Source organism: Eschrichtius robustus, chromosome 5 (assembly GCF_028021215.1).
Source record: "Eschrichtius robustus isolate mEscRob2 chromosome 5, mEscRob2.pri, whole genome shotgun sequence".
NCBI classification, from domain to species: domain Eukaryota; kingdom Metazoa; phylum Chordata; class Mammalia; order Artiodactyla; family Eschrichtiidae; genus Eschrichtius; species Eschrichtius robustus.
Genome location: NC_090828.1, coordinates 22,507,268 through 22,522,359, shown reverse-complemented (window position 1 = coordinate 22,522,359; position 15,092 = coordinate 22,507,268). Strand labels below are relative to the sequence as shown.

The window sequence follows — 15,092 nt, the reverse complement described above, 5'->3', positions numbered from 1 at the left end:
AGAGACCACACTTAAATATCTGTTGTGCTATTTGCTTGCCATTAAGTCTCAAAAAGCTATTTTGGTGTAGGAACAGTGAATGTATATCTCCTACAAAGTGTAAGAAAATAGATGTTTTATCTTTAAAAAAAGGAAAAGAAATATATGATTAAACGCAATCTTCACGGTTAAAGTGTGTAAGGATCAGAAGTAAAAATAGTCTGCTACAAAAATGCCTTTCTTTATGTAATTTACATCTGCTTTTGGAAGTCTACATTATCCTTCTTCACTATTTTTTGACAACTAAGATTATTAAGGGCATAGAAAATGTCATGGAGGGTTACGTGAACTCCTAATTCTGGAGACTTGGAAAGTTCATCCAGGTGGCCATTAACACATCTGTTACCTGGCCATTATACATTAAAGTTTGTCCAGGTGTCCAGGTGGTACTAGCAGCAAGAACAGGAGTAATAATATATGATTAGACAGTCCCTTTATATATCAAACCACTGAAACAGATGCATATGGAAACTAAGATTTTTAAATTTTCTTTCGTTTTTAAGCCAACATCTTATAAGATTTACTATTTTAGAACAAAATTACAAACCATGAGTAGTAGCATTTTGACTCTTTAAGAAGAGTATTACCTTTTGATCCCGTGGCCAAATTGTCAGTGACATTTCTCACACATGCCAAGTAAGGAATATAAGGACTATCTACTGATATATTTAAGAGGGCATCTTCAAAGTTTTCCAGTATTAGGAGCCTATAGAATTAGAAAAGAATATATAAATTAAGTCACATCAAAATAAAGCAAAGCCATTTTGTTGAGACCATGCGAGTCCCTGGTTGTGTGGCATTGGCTGATTTGAGCACTGAAGCACCATGAAGTAGGACATCTTCCCCCATCCAGCCCAGCTGCACAGTGGCAGCACTACTCTAGATCCTCTAAGTATTTACCTTTCCATGGGCATTACCTCTACGTTTAATTATTTTAATATCCAATCATAAGTGATCTTAAGATCATTTCTAGGCACATTTACATGAAAGAAAAAATCACTGGGCTAGGGTTGCCAGATAAAATACAGGAGTCCCAGTTAAATTTGAATTTCAGGTAAATAATGAACAATTTTTCAGTATTAGTATGTCCCATGAGTCTTGCATGTCTCCTTCCTCTCCCCTCCCCTCCCCTCCCCTCCCCTCTCCTCCTTCCCCTCCCTTCCCTTCCCTTTACTTCTCTTCTCTTTTTTCTTTTCTCTTTCCTCTAAATCTGGCAACCCTCTCTCTGGGCTTCAGTTTCCTCTCTTGTCAAATGATCTGCTAGATCCCTTCCACCTATAATATTCTCTAAATAATTTAAATTCATTTAACTGTGATTAAAAAGAAATGGTAGAATCCAAATGAACAATATAAGTTCCTTTTTTTTTTCTTTAAACAACCAATTCAGAGTTCCCAAATTAACCACTTTCCGGTTTCCTTTCAAACTGACTGGCATGTGAGGATATAGTCTAAGATTTTTGAGGCATACATACGTGAGTAAGTAAACGTGTATGTTACGCACGCCCTGTCACTTCAACTGTGAGCCTGCATCTCTACTTATTTTGTAATTTCTTCCCTTAGTGTCTACTATTGAATGTTATGTACAGCAGAGATAGAACAAGTATCAATGGTTTATTTGGGAACCATCTATTTTGAATCAAACTGCACAACACACAAATTAACTAGTTCTATTGGATATTTAATTTAGATTTAATTCAAATACGAATGGAAGAGACTTATCCTGGCATAGCTAGTAAACATGTAGGACAATGTCTGCATTAACATTAAAGAAGTCTCAGGGTGTTTACATGTGGGTTAATGACACTGGATCTTTGAGGAAGTTTAACAAGAAAAAAAATCTATGGCAAGAAAAGTCCCTAACTTGGCAGTCAGAGCACAGTTAATTGGTCAGATGGCCGACTCTCATTTAAATACAGTCCACAGCCTCCATGTTTAAAAAAATTGCACCCATTCCTGAGGCTTCTTGCTTTTGTTTAGGCATTTCCTTGACCAGAGACTCTCCTCTCAGTATTACCTCTCTTTTTTTTGTGTTTGTCTTCCTCTTTGTCTTAATCATTATAGCATTGAGCCATTTCCGTTCTGGTGCTGTGCTCAGTAGCAAAATACTGGTCTACCTTTCCAGATGAAACGGCACAAGAATGGTGAATGGTGAATTTTCAAGCTTTAAATAGAAGAATCTTGGGCTAAAAGTGACCTTGAAATATCATCTAAGCATTATCTTAGTTCCATAAAGAATGTGGGGCTTCCCTGGTGGCGCAGTGGTTGAGAATCTGCCTGCCAATGCAGGGGACACGGGTTCAAGCCCTGGTCTGGGAAGATCCCACATGCCGCGGAGCAACTAAGCCCGTGAGCCACAATTACTGAGCCTGCGCATCTGGAGCCTGTGCTCCGCAACAAGAGAGGCCGCGACAGTGAGAGGCCCGCGCACCGTGATGAAGACTGGCCCCCACTTGCCACAACTAGAGAAAGCCCACGCACAGAAACGAAGACCCAACACAGCCAAAAATCAATCAATAAATAAATAAAAATTAAAAAAAAAAAAAAAAAAAAAAGAATGTGATTGCCAAGATTTTTGAGATGAGATTTAAGATACACCAAAAATTAAGATACATATGTGCCACTGTTTTGGCATAAACATCCAAGTATTCCTTTAAACGATTTAATTTATGTATTCTTTATATAAAAATCTCACCTATTTCTCAAGAATGGTTACAACTAAAGATGAGCTTATGGATGTATGCATGCATGTATGTGCACACACACACACACACACACACACACACCACAATAAAAAAATAATTAACTTTAGTGCAAAAATAATGAAGGAGAAGAGCTCTGAGGAAAAAAATTTTTTTGAGCAGCTTTCTTCAGAAAATTCTGGACCATAAACATTTCTATCTCATGCCAAGTACTGCCAGTCTATGATTATTTTAAAGTGGGGAGGGAAAGGAAGTCCAAAGATAAGAAATCCCTTAATTGCATCAATCTCAACAAGAGCCATCTTAAAAGTATTGAATTCTTTCTAATAAACTGTCAGCTAGCTGTCAGTAACCAACTACATTTGCTGTGGAACTTTCAGGTCTGAAGCGCTAACATTATCAATGCTATGGATGCCCCAAGGCTCTGATAAAGATACCTGGCTTCAGCAATAAGCATCCAGTTGTCTCAATTCAGAGGTTATATATATATATATATATATATATATATATATATATATATTTAGTTATTTATTGGAGTATAATTGCTTTACAACGTTGTGTTAGTTTCTGTTGTACAACAAAGTGAATCAGCTATAAGTATACATATCCCCTCTCTCTTGAGCCTCCCTCCCATCCTCCCTATCCCGTCCCTCTAGGTCGTCACAAAGCATCGAGCTGATCTCCCTGTGCTACGGAGAAGCTTCCCACTAGCTATCTCTTTTACATTTGGTAATGTATATATGTCAGTGCTACTCTCTCACTTCGTCTCAGCTTCCCCTTCCCCACCGTGTCCTCAAGTCCGTTCTCTCCATCTGCGTCTTTATTCCTGCCCTTTCACTAGGTTCATCAGTACTGTTTTCTTAGATTCCATATATGTGCATTAGCATACGGTATTTGTTTTTCTCTTTCTTACTTCATTCAATTCAGAGGTTTTTTAAAAAAATTATTTTTCTGGCTATACAGAGAATGTGTTTAAAAGACTTGATTATTTGGAACATGGAATCCTGTCTGGGGTAAAACTGCCCAGAGCTGTGAGATTGCTCTTGGGAGAAGCATCTGGTTCAGCCACCTTAGAGGAGGAGAGATGTGGGAGCAGAAAGAGGAGGTGGTTATTGATGGAAGGATTTTGCCTAGAATTACCCAGAGTTAGGGAACTTCTCATTGAATAACAGAAAGTTTATAAACAATTGCATAGATTTTATTTTAGAAAAAGAAATGAATGGTTAAAAGTAAGTCCTATTATTTGTTTTTATTTGTACACATTTCCATTAGCACAAAAATACATCCTTTGGGACTAAAGTTAAAGAATTTCAATAGTATAATTTATCAGGCCAAAACAACCTTTTACATAACAGGCCACCTAGTCTCTAAATTTGCCTTGAACTATATGCATTTACTTCAGTCAGCTTCTACCATAACTATTACAGTTACTTCAGAGAACTGCTTAGATTAATGGTCCTTAGAAGCTAAGGTAACTGCTGTTATTTCCACTGCCTATTCCTGAGACAACATATTTACATGCCCCACAAAGAGTCCAAAATTAAATTACCTATAAACAGTTTTGGCTACCTGAATACTACTGAAGCAACCAAAGTTTGCATTACCTTGAGTGAGCATACAAAATATCGTGATTTTTAAAAACCGAAATAAATAGTAATGTAAAAAATTGGCGACCTCTACATCTTTCATGATGAAAGACCTGAAAAGAGTTGGAAATTGGGCCTCCAGCTAGATTCTCCTCATAGACATAAGGTAACCAATCCAGACAGAACATGTGGGATCTAGTTATACAATCTTAGAACTGAAAAACAGATCCTCATGTTGCATTATCTGAAAGTACCATTGAATAATACCAAAAAACAACTTTCAACTTTACTGCACTTCAACTGTATCTTTTTCTGTGGTCAGTCAATAATTGATTTTTCTATTCCATGGCCTTATATACTGATAAAAGAATTATGTTTATGAATTGTTTTGATTGCTTATTCAGCCAAGTTACTTACCAGTTTAGAAACAAACCAACAAACCAACAAAGACTTACTGTGCAGCCAGGCTGCTTGGGGATAGAGACTGTCCATCTTCCTCACTCCACACATGTGTTGTATTATCAGAGCCACCTAAAGTGATAATATTTATATAGGAGAATATTTAACATTTTCGTAAAGGATTTATTTTTCTAAGCAAAAATCATCCCAGGTCAAATTAATGGGAAAAAAATGCAGGAAGTCTGCAGAATTTTTCTCCAAAGGATTTTACAAGAGATGTCTAAGCTCTTTCAGTTGGAAACATTTAAGATATTTATAGGAAATAGATGCCTACTAATTGAAATAATTCCAATGGTCAAGCATATGTATTTCGAACAAATTATTTCTCTGTGCATCAAACCATTGCATTATTTTATCCTAAGACCTGTATGCATAGATGACTCTTAAATATCATAATGCAAATTGACTACCCCATGACTTCTTAATCAAACGAAGCCAATTTCAGTCTTACGGGTCACTGGATTTTTTTGTTTGTTTGTCTTCGGTTGTCTAGAATGTGGCCGTAGGAAACATCTACCATCACTAATGTATATTTTCTGTCTTTCAAAAAGCAGCCAGTGATTTCAACTGAATGTAGCTGTGAATGCAAATTGGCTAATGTTAACAGAACCATTCTGAGTGGTCTCAAATAATATGAAAGTTTGGAGTGTGGAAGGCAATCACTAAGTTGGGTCTAATGGAAACCATATGTGAAGATCTAATTCAACACAGAGAATCGTCCCTAGAAGTTAAACAGGTTCCTTATTCAGCTTGTTGCATAACATTGTATTGTTAAAGAGTAAGTGTGCAACAACATTCACATGCAAAATTGAAAATGAAATACTTTAAACAGCTACTACATAAATAAAAACATCATAAATCCAGTGCTTTCATTCGGCCCCTTTAAAGAAACGGTATTACTTATTTCAGTCTTCCCTGTAGACACTACTAATTCCTTATAAATAATCCAGTAGTTTTAGTGCTGTCATTTTTTAACATTGGCCTAACCATTTTCAATAGGATATTTTATTGCCAGCTTTAACGCTTCTCCCGTTGTCTCTAGTTCGCGTGTTCTAAAGCCTTCTAAGAAGGTCCTAGCACAAAACTAGGAAACCATCTGTACTCTTCTCACGCTGATCATTTTGTCTAAGCATGTGTGTAAAAGACTCACAGAATTAAAGACCTCCTTGTTTACGTCTGTATCAGTCATGTCTGAGTAATGTCTGCTCTGTCCCTAGTATCTGGCAGAGTGGCTTTTTCAGTTTTCCTCTCTGGCAGAAGGGAGTTCTCTGCTCTGCTCAAGATGCAGCTAAGTATTATTACTCTAATGATAGCAATGCATTAGTGAGTGAAAGGACCAAGAAGAAGATACCCAGAATAAATAAACCTAATTAATAATGGTAATACCTATTATTTATCGGCATCCATATATGGAATAATCCAGGATAGGACTCTGGAGACTTATATGCTTTTGCAGTGTAAAAGTATATAAAACCATTTCCCCAAGATCATATCTTGCTCACTTTGAATTCCTATGTGATGCTGAGCAAGTTCATTAGCATTTGTATTCTATATGGTTATGGAGTGTTTCTTCCTCATCACGCTATTCAAATGAATAACTAATAGAAATTAACTTTATACATATCAATTATAGGCTTGATCTTGATGTTAAGTATGGACTTCTCCCTCTGGTCACTTTTCATTCTGGACTCTAGGGTGTCTGAGAAGAAATACTGTATTAAATAGGCTTTAATGAAGTGGAAATTGTTACAGACCTTTAAAAAGTCAGATTTTATTTTATTTGTAGAATTAGGCATATATAAAAAGGGTGCCCAAAGACACAGAAAGAAATCCAGTGCACAGATAACCTCTTTCACCAGTAAAGATTGCTTTCTGTTTTTAAAGATGTAATTTCATGTAATTTACTACTTTGCAAAACAGCAAACTTCAATGAGCCAAAAAGGTAATCTTTGCTCTCAAAACTCAGTTTTATAAATGAAAATACTAAACTGTGAAGTAGGGATCCTCAGTGGGGAGGAGCTGAGAATTAGACTCCTTAAAACAGGAAGTTAGGAGACAAGCTTCTTCCCAAGTGTTTATTAGCATCTCCATATTATCATGGTTGCTGAGGAGGCTTCTGAAAAAACCTTGAACTATGTTCATAACCAGGGTTGAATCAGAACTAGACATGGGGTGGGGAGGTTTGAATTAGAAACAGACATGTGGTGTGGAAAGGAATGGGGCAATGGCTATCAAAAAATGTATCATGTGGGAAGGAATCTGACACAAATAGTCAGACTCCATCAGTGGCCGAAAGTGGAGCCATTCTGAGGTTTGGTGGTGGCAGGTACTTGTGTGAGCTATCATAGTGTGTATATGTCCCAGATGGTAAATATGAGTGAGGCCATCTAACAAAGAGCTTGGGGGCCTAGGCTTTGGGCTTAGACAGATCTAGGCTCTAAATCTCAGGTTCAGTCACTTGCTGGATGTATAACACAGGCAAAGTGCCCAGCCTCCCTTTGCCTCAGTTTCTTTGTCTGCAAAATGGGATAATAACTATCTCTTATAGAGTTGTTTTTGATGATAGAAGGGACTTAAGATAATAAAACATTTATCACTGACACAAAAAACACTACCTTTTTATTTTTTCTTTGAAAGAGAGGAGTGAGACCTTCAAAGCTATCTGAGCCCTGTCATGCATTAGAGAGGACCCAAGCAACTCTGCTATAAGAGACCATTCCACTCCAGTTTACTGAGTGTAAAGCCAAGGGAAGAAGTATGTTCACAAATACCGCTAAACGCCATGGAGACTAAGCATGGGTGGCTTGGGCAACGTGGCAGGTGTCTGTGCTTCAAAACAAGTTTGAGTTTCCTGAAGGATTCCCAGAAATACCTGGAAGGAGTTTTCAAAGGCCATGAAATTTCTGCTCAGGCAGGTAGGTAGGGGCTTAGGGTTAATGACTTAGGAATTGACATTAATGCTACTGCGTTGGTATCCTCAGACTGATAAAGTCACATGTGTAGGAAATTTAAAAACAAACAAATATAAGCACATCTAATTTTAAAAATAAAAACACATTTCCTTGATGTATTTCCTTGTCATCCTGACTATCCAGTGCCATGGCTTAATACATGCCAAAATCATTAGCATATTCATAGACATGAGACATGGTCATTGTTAAGGACTGAAAATTGAGTTAGTTATACTGTTAACAGAAAAAAGTGCTTTGCTGCCTCAGTTAATGACAGGTTCTTTTGCTTCTAAGGCACTGAGGAGCTTTTGTCCTTTGTAAAAAAATTTTCAACTTCATCCCTCTACTTTACAATTACAAGGTGTGAGTCTGAAGATGAAAAGGAAAAGAATGGTAAGGAGAAACTTGAAGGTCTCAAGTCTTTAAAATGAAAATATAAAAATATACAGAGGAAATAATTAGTGTTTTTTACTGTACTGTCTGGTTTTCTGGTCTGGACTTTTTTAAAAGTGCAAGTTTTTTTTTAACCTTAATGTTCGTCAAGACCATTGAATTTAACAACAGTCAATCTTGCAAGCTAGTCATTAATTCTGTAATTGATGATATAAAAAATGTTCTAGACTAACAGAAATTGGTATCCAAGTGTATGTTAGACCCTCCTTCGAGAAGTCTTCAAAGCCTTTCCAAACCTGCTATTCATGTGAAAACTAATAAAGACCTTGTAATAAACAATCAGGTTGTGACCTGATGCTCTCAGGACACTTATCAGTAATCCAAAGGTAAAGTCTACATATTTAAAAGCTGACAAACTCAGTTGAGAAAGCCTATTTCTAAATTCATTCAGGAGAGGTAAATGCTAACGAAACATTTTACTTGGGAAGTAGGGATTTATTCCTTATAGCCCTAAATGTTTGTCTGTATATGGCTGTGTGTGTGTCTGTGCATTTCCATGTGTGTGGTATATAATGCTATCCTCTATATGCAAAGGTGATTTTTTTCTGATTCACTAGCAACATGCTATAGTTTGTCTTACACCTATAAGTGACAGTAGATCTATACTGATCTATTCACACTCTGATGTCCATCATGCATTTTCAAGATGGCTGGTTGAGGGGTATATTTTTGCCAAAGACTCATCCTGATTAAAAAGACAAAATTTGGAAATGAGGGCAAAGATACTGCAATTCAGTGTAGGCTTTTGTTCAAAAAGTAGTGGTAGAAATCTACTTGCTGAGGCTTACTCCTTTACTCTGATATTTATTTTTCATACCAACTATAAACATAGCTTTATAATATAACTAAAAGAGATCATTTTTACCAAAATAAAAATCCTAGAAAGTCACAGCCTCTTTTCTGGCCATTTCTCCTTGTCTCCACACTTTGGTTATCTAAAGACCCAGACTTAGTTGTAGCTTATGTCCCCACCTAAGAATAATACCATCCATAACTGATTACTTCACTTGTACTTTGTTTTTTATTTTTAATGGAACTGAATACAGAATTGCAACACAGAATTGAATACAGGAAGACGGAAGTGTAATACCTTGAGATGGGGAGTCCAAAGTGTAAAGCAGATGTTTAACAGATGTATGGAGAGTTCTGAAACCTTCGTTAGTTGTAACACGTGGATAAACCTTCTGCACAGCCAGCAGCGCACTAACAAGTTGAAAAACAATTAAACCAGATTGCATTTCAAGGTTTGCAGACAGAAACAAAAGGTTATTCAAGGAGAAAATAGCTACAGTATAGAAAACTATTCTTATAACATAAGAAACAAGATGCTGCTTTTGTCGTCTAATTACTTGTTTGTCTGTTTATGCACAAAATCCCAACAAAGTGTTCTTGAACCAGACAGAGCACTTCACCTTTCCAGGATTCTAAAACCTAAAAGGCCTTAAAGTAAGAAGTGAATTTCATATCAGTTTTTTTTTTTTTTTCTTTGTTAAGACCTAAAAATAAGTGGTTAGAAATAGAAGCTTCCAGTGAAAGGATACTTCTTTTTTTTTAATTAAAAGAAAAAATTAAATATTGGAAATTATTTTCATTAAAAATCAAGCCCAGATAAAAGATCCAGTTTCAAGAATAGTTATTAATTAAGCATTTGATATTTACCTTTACAAAGGTAAACAAATGGTAATGTTTTTGAAAAAAAAAATGGAGCTTGCCCTAATTAAAGACTGCATTCTATCCCTTAAATGGCCCATAGGCACTGCTCCAGGGGTAGCTCAAAATTAATATCCAGACTAACTGGCACTGTTTTCCTATGATTTTTATGTTACTAATAAGATGGGCAGTCTACACTGTGGATGAACAATCAGCAAATTCACTTATGCTGGAGTTCATTCCATATTTCCAAAAAATCAACTAGTGACTTAAGAAATGCCTTTTTTATCCCCTTATTGTCATTAGCACATTTTAAAAATGTTAGCATTGTACAAGTATGTCTGAATTTCACAAATACTGTGAGGCAATGCTTTAATATACATGAGTAGTAACTTAAAAGGCTTTGTTAAGTATTTGCCACTGTGAAGTTAAATGTAACACATACTAGGTGATAGTTTTTCCATATGTATCCTAATCAACTGAAGGTTCACTCCAGCAACAGCATGTGCATATACTTTCTACCATATTTTTGGAATTTTTAATATTTAAATTAAGATCATTTTAATTTTAGCTCCCTAGCTATGGATGAAAACATTTAGAGAGCTAAGAGTATCCTCTAGTTTCTAGTAGGTATGTGTCTATATATAAACATATATATATATTTATAATTTTATTTACTTCTCTAATAGTTCCATAAAGTCATTTTCATTTGTTTTGTTTTATAGACAGGAAAACTAAAGTTCAAAAAGTTAAATAACTTACACGAGGTTATCCAAATAAATAGAACTGGTTCTGTCTAATTTCAAAGTTTATGTTCTTTCCAGTTTATGTCTTGCCTCTGGCACTTTGCCCCAACATGGCGGGGAGGAGGACAGAACATTTCTGCACTGAGCCCACAGCATTGTTAGCTTGTTTTTACAGCTGTGTGTTTGGCCATAGGGGCATGGCTGTATTTTTTTCATTTCTGCTCTATATACATAACAGTCAATACCTCAGGCATTTTTATATTTGCCCCCAAGAATCTCCTGGTTCTCAGACTTTGAGTTACTTCTGAACCCTGGTCATCATGGAGACCAGTTAAATGTTCTGAGGTTATAGATCTCTGCCAGCCTTCTCCCAGCTTGGCCTTCTGCTTGACTCAGCTAATCTGTTGTCTCAAAGTAACACCTTCAAAGACTGAACACTTGGCAATCTCATTGTAACTGTCAGCATTATTGTTATTAATATCATTAATAAAAATGTCAGAAGACTTAATTCATCTTTTTCTAACAAAACGTGACTTAAAAATGACACCTGACCATTGTCCTCTCTGAAATCCTTTAAACTATTGATCAAAATACTTTTATTTCATTTCACTGATTTTGTTTTTCTGTCCTTTTCATCATATATAAATGGAAGTTATCCAAAACAAGTCTCCTTATATGTAAAGGTAATTTAAAAAGGAGTTTTTGTGATTCATATCTCAGCACAACTTCTTCCTCATAAATGGTGAATATCATGTATGTTTTTTCATATACACTTCTTGACTTTTGAGATTACTCATTTTTGCTACCTCTGTCATAATCGTAACTTTATATAATCTGGTTTTGGTGACTGAACTATATAACAACTTACAACTTTGCAAAATTGCTGGTGTAAATAACCTCAAAACCTTTTTATGGGGTTTATTTGTCCATATTACTTGATCAACAAAGAGTAAGATAAACCAATGATTTGATGATAAAATACAGTCATTTGTGAAGAATTTACAGATTTTAGTGATACTGTTAGTTTAATAATAATAGTAAAGAAGATTTAACTTTAAAAAAAGGTTTATAAAGGGCTCTCCAACAGAAATATAATGCAAGCCACATATTTAATTTTTAATTTTCTAGTAGTCATATTAAAAAAATTTAAAAGAAACAGATGAAATTAATTTAATAATATATTTTATTTGACCAATACATCCAAAATGTTATAATTTCAACACCTAATCAATATAAAATATATTAATAAAGTATTTTGTCTTTTATTGTATTGTCTTCAAATTTCACTGTATATTTTACACTTATGAAGCATCTCAACTCAGATGCTAAATTTTCATTGAAAGTACTTAATCTGTATTTGGATTTCATTACAATTATCAGTGAAAAGTAGATTCACATACCCATGTTGTTTCAAACATATTAAAAGTTTTTCTAATAACTGGATCAAGTATCAGTGTTTAAAATTTAAATTAATTAAAGGTAAAGTTAAAAATTCAATTCCTTGGTAATAATAGCACACCAAGTGCTCAAAATCACATGTGATACACTGTGCACCTTAAATTTACAAAATGTAACATGTCGAATTTATTAAATTAAAAAATCTCACAGGTGGCAGGAGGCTATCATATTAGAAAAAACAAGTATATAAATTGGCAATAAAAATTTAAATTAATTAATTAGTTAATTAAATAATAATAAATAAGTAAAAGTTAACTACTTTAAAAAAAAGTTATTCAGGTTAGATAAAAGTCAAATGTCACTTGCTTTATAATAATTTGAAGCGATTTCTTTTAAAAGCTGTTTTCATTATTATGTAGACTGGTTTACAACATTGTAAACATTACCTGAGAATATACCCTATTGCATAATGCAGTAATTTTATTTTAAATTTGAAGAGAATTAAAATAGTCACCGTGCAACGTCCTTATGTAATTTACTCTACCAAAATAATGTCTGATGTATTTTTAATTAATTTATTTATTTCTGACCCGAGAGTATTTTTTGGATCTTCCACCTTCCAGTGAGTATTATTTTGTGGCATTTTTGGTTTTTATTTGTTGTTTAATAATGAAATTTCATTGAGGTATAATTCACATAAAATATGATGCACCTATTTGAAGTTACAGTTCAATGAGTTTTGACAAATATATACACTCATTTAACTACCATGCTAATTAAGATATATTTGGATCACCCCAGAAAAGTTTTGCCATGCTTCCAACAGTTCTCCCAAGATACACTGATCTGATTTCTAACACTATACATTAATTTTGTCAATAACATAATATCTACACATCTAGTATGTGTTCCTTTTTTGTTTTTTGGTCTGGGTTTTTTTTTGCCAGCATAATATTCATGAGATTTATCTATGTTGTGGTGTGATTCAGCAATCTGTTTATTTTTCTTACTGAGTAGAACTCTAATGTATGAGTAAACCACTAATTTTTTCATCCATTCTGTTTATGGATATTTGTTTTTCCCTTAATTTTTAGCTATTATGAATAAATCTGCTATAAACATTAGCATACAAGTCTTCATGTGAGCATATGTTTTCATTTGCTCGGGTAAATATCCAGGGGTAGACTGCTATATCATATGGAGCTATTTTTAACTTCATTAGAACCTGTCACACTGTTTTCTGAAATGGTTGTATCATTTTACACTCTAACTTGCAATGTATGAAAGTTCTATTTGCTCTACGTTTTTTTTAAATTAATTAATTAATTTTTGGCTGCATTGGGTCTTCGTTGCTGCGCGCGGGCTTTCTCTAGTTCCGGCGAGCAGGGGCTACTTTTCGTTGCGGTACGTGGGCTTCTCATTGCGGTGGCTTCTCTTGTTGCGGAGCATGGGCTCTAGGCACGTGGGCTTCAGGAGTTGTGGCACGTGGGCTCAGTAGTTGTGGCTCGTGGGCTCCAGCGCGCAGGCTCAGTAGTTGTGGCGCACGGGCTTAGTTGCTCCGCGGCATGTGGGATCTTCCCGGACCAGGGCTTGAACCCGTGTCCCCTGCATTGGCAGGCGGATTCTTAACCACTGTGCCACCAGGGAAGCCCCCTGCTCTACATTCTTGCCGCTGACTGGGGTTGTCCATCTTTTAAAATTTTACCCATTCTAGTGAGTGTTAGTGATATCTTACTGTGGTCTGAATAGTATCTTGACTCTTTTCATTGCTACATTATACAATTCAGACAATCCCCTTTCTCTTTTGATTTACCTGTTTGTTTTCTAAAACAGAATATACAAAGGATGGAAAGAATCGCGTGTCAAAATTCTGGGTCAGTGAAAATTTCCCTAAGAGCCAAAATGAGGACCAAGTCAAATTTCCTAATATCTTGCTTCTTCTAATAGCTTAGTTATGACATGTTATTGTGGAAAGGGCACAGGACTTGGGTTCCGATTCCTTGAGTTCAGGTCCTAGCTTTACCACTTACTAGTTGTAGAACCTTGAGGAAGTCATTTGACCTCCATGAGGGTGTGTTTCCTCTTTTATAAAATGGGGATATCTGTAGTCTCAATCTCAAAGCACTGTTGTGAGAATCAAATGAAATTAATGCAACAACATGAGGGCTTATTATAAGGCCTTTGAACAAATATAAACTCTTGGAAGCTTACCAGAGAAGATGAGAAAACTCTTCTGGTGCTTCAGAGATTAGCGATGGAATCCACTGTGCTCTTAGTGACATATTACAGAGGCAGTCTGGGTTCTGGAGTTAAAAAACCCAGGTTCAAACCCTCCTAGCTGCATGATCATCAAATATTTAATTTTTATAACCTTCTGTTATCTCACTTATAAAATAAATAATAGTTCTGTTGTAAGTTTCAATGTGATACATATAATGGGTCCAGTAAAGTGTCTGGCATGTAACAGGCACTCAGTAATTGCTAGCTGTTAATGTAGTTGTTGTTGTTTTGCGTAACGCACATTTCCAAATTAGCTAGACAGGACAGCCAAAACCTAAGTATGTGTCCATCAAACTCTGAATGCTGGCCATGCTCAGATCTCTTTTATGAGGAACGCAGGCTTTAAAAGGGTTTCTTCTGCAAAATTTTTCAAATCTTTGTGTCATATGTGTCAAATAAAGCCAACCCAATATGCAGGCTTAAGCTGGCTGCACGTGAGGGAGGCCAACCCCCTTGGGGTGGCTTGGTGTAAACTCTAGCCAATGGGGTTGTTTTTTACTGTGTAGTACCAACCAAAACCCAATGAAATATTTTCTTCTTGAACAGTTAAAATACTAGATGCACAGAGCCCTGGTTGTCCCTGAGTGAGCCTGAGCCAAGGTTCCAATCTACCATTGGTCCTGCTCTACCATCTTTCTCAGAAGTTCTGGGATACCAACTGACACCATAGATGTTATGATTAGCATTCCCCCTTGTTTCCCCATAAACCTGTCAATAATCCTGATGACCACAATGTGTGTTTCTCTTTTGCTGAACTAATACACTTAGTTTCGTTGCCAAAATCTGCAATAAGGTGCTGAAGGATTATTTGCTGTGTTTAAATTACCTACC

The 15,092-nt window shown here is 35.6% G+C and overlaps 1 protein-coding gene across 1 annotated transcript in view; it reads right to left on the bottom strand.

Annotated features, from left to right (window-relative positions):
- ABCA12 (ATP binding cassette subfamily A member 12) overlaps positions 1-15,092 on the bottom strand; it is a 181,308-nt gene that overhangs the window by 90,441 nt on the left and 75,775 nt on the right. Inside the window, exons 8-10 of the mRNA XM_068543786.1 lie at positions 9,278-9,390; positions 4,780-4,855; positions 627-745 (exon numbers count right to left, since the gene is read on the bottom strand). Coding sequence (XP_068399887.1) covers positions 627-745; positions 4,780-4,855; positions 9,278-9,390 — 308 coding nt within the window. The remainder of the gene's footprint in view (positions 1-626; positions 746-4,779; positions 4,856-9,277; positions 9,391-15,092) is intronic.